Raw genomic sequence first — 6,523 nt, 5'->3', positions numbered from 1 at the left:
GGCGAGGCTGACGGAGGCGTTCGCAGGAGGGCAGTCCAGGGGCTCTGTGGGAGGTTACAGGTGGCTCCTTCCCGGACAGGGGCAGCCTGGGGGAAAGTGCGACAGTATCTATGCTAAAAAGCCTGTTTCATTTGCCTTGGGCCCTGCAGTGACGAGGGAGGGGTTGGCACCGGGGGGTCGTCACCCAAGTCACGTCAGGATTCAGGGTTTTTACGATTGTGTCTGAGTGAATTTACCCACATGCCCAACATGGCGCCTGCCCAGGCTGCAATTTCAGGGCAACGGGAACCAAGACGCGGAAAATCTGTGGCTAGAAGGAGTCATTGCTGGTGTCGCTCCCTGTCGTTTCCCAGTGAAGAGTTCAATGGGCTCTGCCCTGGCCCTGCTCTCGGCTGGGGCCTGAAATAACCATTCCCAGAGAGCGTGAGGCACTGGGGACCCTGGGGAGCTTTATCACAACTTGGCATCGTTCGCTGGGGAAATAAAGAAAAAACAAAGAACAGGGTCAGTGAGGATGACCCTGGCTGAATCAAATTCAGTATGTTATGGTGGGGGGGAGACCTGGAGCTCAGAGCTCAGTTATGGTGAAGTTTCACACCCGATGCAGAAAAGCAGCATTTTCATGAGACTTCCCACAGCTTTGAGCTCCGAGCTCCAGCTGGGACAGGGTCTTTACTTTCATCCTTTCAGTCACGTGCCGACGTTTGATCCTTGCAGGGGGTGCGGGAGTTTTCATGCTGTTTCTCTCAGTTTGAAACGTCTCCCTTCATAACCACCTCCAGAACTCGTACAGCGTCAGCAGCAGCATCATCCAGGAAATTCTTCAACATGAAGTATGTGGTAGGGAGAGAAACTGCTGCAGATACCACAGAACCTACCACAGGAATAAAATTCAACAAATAAGTAGAATATTTCACTGCCCCAGCTGCGCACTTGGTCAGTAGCTTAATGATAAGATCTTTTGTTATTTCCTCACTCAGTGGGGACTTTATAACAGCCTTCAGCTCTGCAATGGGCTTGTTATTCTGTCTAGCAAGTGTAGCGAGAGCGTTTTCAGTGAGGCCAAAGTCCCTGCAGTACTCTTTCAGGGACGTCACCAGGATGGCGATATCGCAAACAGTGGAGAGACCCGGGATAGGAACAGCAGCGACTCCGCATGACACCAGACTCTTCAGCCATATCTGCGTTTGCAGTTGTTCTTTTTTCTTCTCCAAGGTTTCCTTAGAAACATTGGACAGGGATCGTAGAAAAGCACGTCTCTTGTGACCGGGGAGCTCATCCACAAGCGTTTCCTGCAATTTGGGATAATCGTACTTGCCTAAGTCCCCTCTAGATACAAGAAAAACCCGTGGGGAGGTCACCTCTGCTGCTTTGAGGCCATTGATGCAATTCTCTCTGATGGCACTGAGGATCGCACTCTCACTGTACTGATGTGGCCTTTTCGTGGCAGCTTTCCTCTGCTTCAGGATTCCCTTCTCGTCATACAGTGTTTTCTCATTTTTCAAATCCTGGTCCACTTTGGAGCGCACAAAGTAAAACTTCTTCCCCTGTCTCTGGATCTCCTGGGCGAGTTCAGTATCGTGGGATGTGAAGCGGGTGCAGGAGATGATGATGAAAAAGTCGTAGCGACTGAACCCCACCTGCTCGAGGTACTTGTCTGATTTAAATGTTGGGGTCCCGATCCCTGGCAGATCCCAGACTGTTACATTTGGGTAGCTAGGATGTGGGTAAGCAGTGGGCTCCATTGTCGTTTCATTCACCCCTGTCTCAGCAGCACCTTCGTCGTCATCCTCCAGGCCCCGGATGGTGTTGACAAAGGACGATTTTCCAGAGCCCGACTCCCCCGTGACAGCGATGTTGAGAGTGATTTTATCAACCATCTCCAGAGCCTCTTTCGCTTTAGCAGCTGCTTCGGGGAGGTTTCCTTTCCCAACAGCAGCCTTCAGTGCTTCCACATCCTCTTCAGGTATCTTGGGAAGCTCTTTAGCATCTATCCCAGCCATGGCAGCTCCAGTGCACTGCTCAGTCTGCCTGCGAAAAGACAATGAGATATTCCATGTACGGTTAGTTTAGACAGAAGATTTGTCCTGCTTTGAGCAGGGGGTTGGACTAGATGACCTCCTGAGGTCCCTTCCAACCCTGATATTCTAAGATTCTAAGATAGACGTCAGCTCACATGTGAAGGTCCAATGGGAGTTTGGGCAGGAAATGGGAAAGGTGGAGTTAAGGTGATAATTTCCACTCAGATCAAACACATAACCTTAACTCTGCCCCCATAGGAATGCCAGGAGAGACACCCCTCTGTTTTTCTGGGGACGGAAGGGCCCACACAACGTGTGACACGTGAAATCCCAGAAAAGGATTCGTATTTTCCCTACAGGAAGCCAAAGAATTTCCTTAGAGAAAGAAGAAGATTCCCATGAAGTGCTTGGAATACTGAACCTAAATAACGCTCTCCCTGCATGAGCCCCTGCCCCATCCCTGCAGCACGGCAGCCTGTAATGATAGTTGTAGCCACCACAGCTGAGATTTCTCTCCCCGGCCCTGTTAATAACTACACACTGTGAACGTTTCACTGCACGACCATTAACCCTAAAGGATAAAATGATGTCACAGAGCTCACGGATTCCAGGATTTTCAGAGACCTCCAGGACATTTTCTGCTTTAGCCCTGGGTTGGGGCGGGGGGGGGGGGGGGGGAGGGGGCGCCGCGGGGGGGGGGCCCGGGGGCGGGGGGGGGGGTGGGGGGGGGGGGGGGGGGGACGGGACGGGACCCGGAGGTGCCTGGGCAGTGACTTTGGACCCTGAGGCACCGCAGGCCCTAGAGCCGTCAGCCGCCATGTGCAGGTGCTGGACCCCCCCTCCCCCTGCCCACAGCGAGGCTTGGGCGCTCTTTCCCCCCCACCGTGGGGCTCGAGCTTCTGTCATCCCCCCGTCACCCCTCCCCCCATTATTTTTGGTTATTGCCCCCGATCTGTCCCTGACTTTTACTAAAATTAACCATGACAAATTATCCCCACCGCACTGTAACACACTGTACAGGAGAGAGGAGGGGCCCTGAGGAATCACATGGCACCCGCGTGGCCTAGTGGAGAGATCTCCTGGACCGGGACTATTCCTAGCTCTGCCACTGATCTGTTAGGTGACCTTGGGCAAATCACTTCCCCTCCCCGTGCCTCAGTTTCCCACCTGTATAATGGGGATAATGATGTAAAGCTGTTTGAAATGTCCTGATGTGAAGCATCAATGAACACTTGGGTGTTTTGATTATTACCTAGGCACAGTAGCATGGCAACTGCAAACCTAGGTGGGGACGACAGCTGTGTAAATGGCCACGAACTCCCACCGAGAACCATTTCTCTTTTGGTTTAAAACACTGGGAAGTTAAATAGCAAAAACGTCATTGAGGCAGAGTTCAGGTTGCCCAGTGAGAGCTCCTGCCCTTCCAGAGCAGTGAGTTCAGCAGAACTCCAACTTCTGAAAAGCTGGAAATAGAGTCAGGGCAAAGGCCCACATCACCTTAGCTCTGCCCCCTTCGAGCCATGCCCCCTGTGCTCAGAACATGCCCACGCCCACTCTGCCTGGTCAGGGTTATTCACTGGCACTACCTGCACTTGTCCTATGCTCAGACACTGACCTGCTCCCCGACAGAACACCACACCTGTAACATTCAAACCACGTCAGCCCCTTTTCCAGCCCCGCACCCTAGCACCCAGGATAGCACCTAGACGTGTCCTTTCCCCTGCTCATCACTAAGCTTGCGCTCATCTCCCACCTCTCCGCTGACAATCCCCGTGGCCAGAAGACCCCAGTGCCCTGCTACTGACCCAACCTGCTCAATTCTGTATAGAAACGATGCAGACTGGAACCTCGTTCCTTTGATCACACACCTGGGGGAATCAGACCCAGATCTCCTCAGATCTCAATCACAGCTCTCCTAATTGGCTCCAGCTTATTCTTCCCCCATTCAGGACAACTGCACTTCATACAGTGACTGCAGCTGGAGTTCACACAGACAAGTCCCAGGGTCTATTGGCAGCGCCGGGTGGAGGTGGGGGCGGGGGGGGGGCAGAGCTAAGATAAAGCGTTTACTTTAACTCTGCATTTCATGGTCTTCAGACATTTGAGTTTTGCTGAACTTGACATTCTGGAAGGGCCCAAGGTATCACTGGGCACCTTTTCTCTGTGTTAATGAAGGTTTTGCTGCTTAATCTATCCCTGCCCACCCCCTGCACCACAGTGCCCCCTCCTGACCTTCCCAAACTTCTTCCGAGCCCTGCCTCCCTGCACCACAGCACCCGTACTGAGCTCCCCACCCCACAGCAGGCCCCCCAGACTGAGCCCCCCCCGCCCAGCTCCTTGCAGAACAGCGCCCCCTACTGAGCCCTCACCCCACTCCATGCAACATGATGCCCGTAACTGATGCCCACCACCCTGCTCCCTGTAGCACAACTCCTCTAATTAACATGCCAGCTGCTCCCTGCAGTCCAGTGCTCCCAGCTGAGCATCCAGCCACCTTCCCTGGGACATTGTGCCCCCTGTGAGATCACCAACCTCTCCTTGGAGCACAGCGCCCCCTACTGAGACCCTGCCCCATTCCCACAAACACAGCACAGCCTCAATAGCCCCTGACCTGCTCCTTGCACCACAGTGCCCCCGACTAAACTGTGGAAGGCAAGTCACCCCCCATTACACCCTCCTCCCTCCTGGTTGCACCTATGGGTTAACAAACTGCAACCCACTCACCGTTAGTCCCGAAACACTTCAGTTCTTCTGAGCTTTATTGAAGTAGAACAGATGGGCCAGTCTCCAGCTGTGATATCTTGACACACAGACACACACACACGTCTCCTCCTTATATACTGAGCAGAGACATTGATCTGATTAATATCGAAAGTGAAGGTAGCAAGTCACAGATCACCTGCAAAGCTCCCCTCGCCCCCACAAGACAGACTGCCTAAGCAGGCCTGTTTGCTTCCTCTTCAGAGGAACAGTGTATTTACCACAATTATGTTACCACGCAGCTCTTTCTAAGCAGGCACATTTATTCTTATGCTAAATGCAATACAGATAAACCATATTAAAAACAATAAAAGAACCTACACACATGCTAATTAGCTCACCAGAGATCCCCCCAACTCCAACAAGAGCTCTCAGGGCCGTCCTTAGGATTTATGGGGCCCTATGCAGTATGTTTAAACTGGTGCCCCTATGCCCGACAGCAGCCTGGAGGGGAGGGGAGGGAAACAATTTTTTAGAGATGTGATTTTATAATCTTCAGCAACTCACTAATGAAATATTTTTAGAGCAAATTTTAAACGAAGGTCCTGTAGACTGGCATGTTCTGAGTAAATATTACAGTGATGCACAACTGTTTTGTCATCAAATTCAGAAACTGAGGGTACTTCTGCGCTGTGACGTGGGGAGTGTAGACATGCTTTATCGCTGGGGGAGAGCTCTCTCGGCAATAAAAAAAAACCACCCCGAATGAGCGGTGCAGCGCGCTGAGGCTCTGGGGGATGGGCCGAGGGGAGCTTGCCTTTAATGTATCAATTATGTAAATTGAGATGTCATGAAAGGAATTCCACAGGTCAATCAGTCAGGAGAAAGGAATTTTCAGTGCCCCTTTGTCATAAACAAGCACGGTCTATAAAGGGGGGATTTTCTGGCAGGTAGTTGGAATGGCTCAGGCTGCAGTACCACTTCCCCGGATCAGTGATGTATTTACACTCCTGTATCGTGCTGATTAATCTTCGACCAATAATCTCTGATTAGTAACCTGATTGATCCTGGTTATCTGACCGCTTATTAGTAGAATTCAACCTGTAGCCCTACCTAGATACCAAGGGTATCAGTGCCTGGGAGCAAACACAGATAAATGTGTGCACCTCCCCTGGCCAGCGCCCTCTGCTGGTGGGGATCCTAGCTATGGAGTAATCCCATTGTTAAGGTTCTGGCTGAATTTCCATTACAAGCCTGACTTTGACCCCTTCTAAAACGCACACAAAAAAGGCCTGATAAATAATTGTGTTAGTCCAGTTTTAGGCCAGCGTGAGCCATTCCAATGTAAAATTGGGGTAACATTGGTGTGAATAAGGGCCAACAGGTCACATCTCCCTAAAAACTACCCCAGACCTGAAGAAGAGCTCTGTGCAGCTGGAAAGCTGGTCTCTTCCACCAACAGAAGCTGGTCCAATAAATATATCACCTCACCCACCTTTCAGAGTAGCAGCCGTGTTAGTCTGTATCCGCAAAAAGAACAGCAGTACTTGTGGCACCTTAGAGACTAACAAATTTGTTAGTCTCTAAGGTGCCACAAGGACTCCTGTTCTCCTCACCCACCTTGTCTCTCAAAACTGGTATGTTGCATCTGGGCTTAAGGTAGAAATTTACAATAGAATTTTAAAAGTATCTGACAAAGGGATCCTGAGTGACAACACACTAAAAAAGAGAGGGGTTCAGCAGGGGTAAAAACTTCAATTACACTGGTCTACAATTTTTGAGAAGTCGTCTGCTTCAGAGAT

At 51.1% G+C, this 6,523-nt stretch overlaps 1 protein-coding gene across 1 annotated transcript; it reads right to left on the bottom strand.

Annotated features, from left to right (window-relative positions):
• Positions 1-706: 706 nt before the first annotated feature.
• Positions 707-2,036, bottom strand: LOC112121865 (interferon-inducible GTPase 5-like). Its single transcript, XM_024220763.2, has one exon. It carries the CDS (start codon positions 2,001-2,003, stop codon positions 747-749), a length of 1,257 nt encoding a protein of 418 aa, XP_024076531.2. The 5' UTR covers positions 2,004-2,036; the 3' UTR covers positions 707-746.
• Positions 2,037-6,523: the final 4,487 nt, after the last annotated feature.

This window comes from Terrapene carolina, unplaced genomic scaffold (genome assembly GCF_002925995.2).
Source record: "Terrapene carolina triunguis isolate 2854851 unplaced genomic scaffold, T_m_triunguis-2.0 Scaffold29229, whole genome shotgun sequence".
Lineage (NCBI taxonomy): Eukaryota > Metazoa > Chordata > Testudines > Emydidae > Terrapene > Terrapene triunguis.
This window is presented reverse-complemented; position numbering and strand designations above follow the sequence as displayed.

What these genes read in the sequence shown, in the direction of transcription:
- LOC112121865 (XM_024220763.2), bottom strand. Translation starts at nt 2,003, where the DNA reads ATGGCTGGGATAGATGCTAAAGAGCTTCCCAAGATACCTGAAGAGGAT.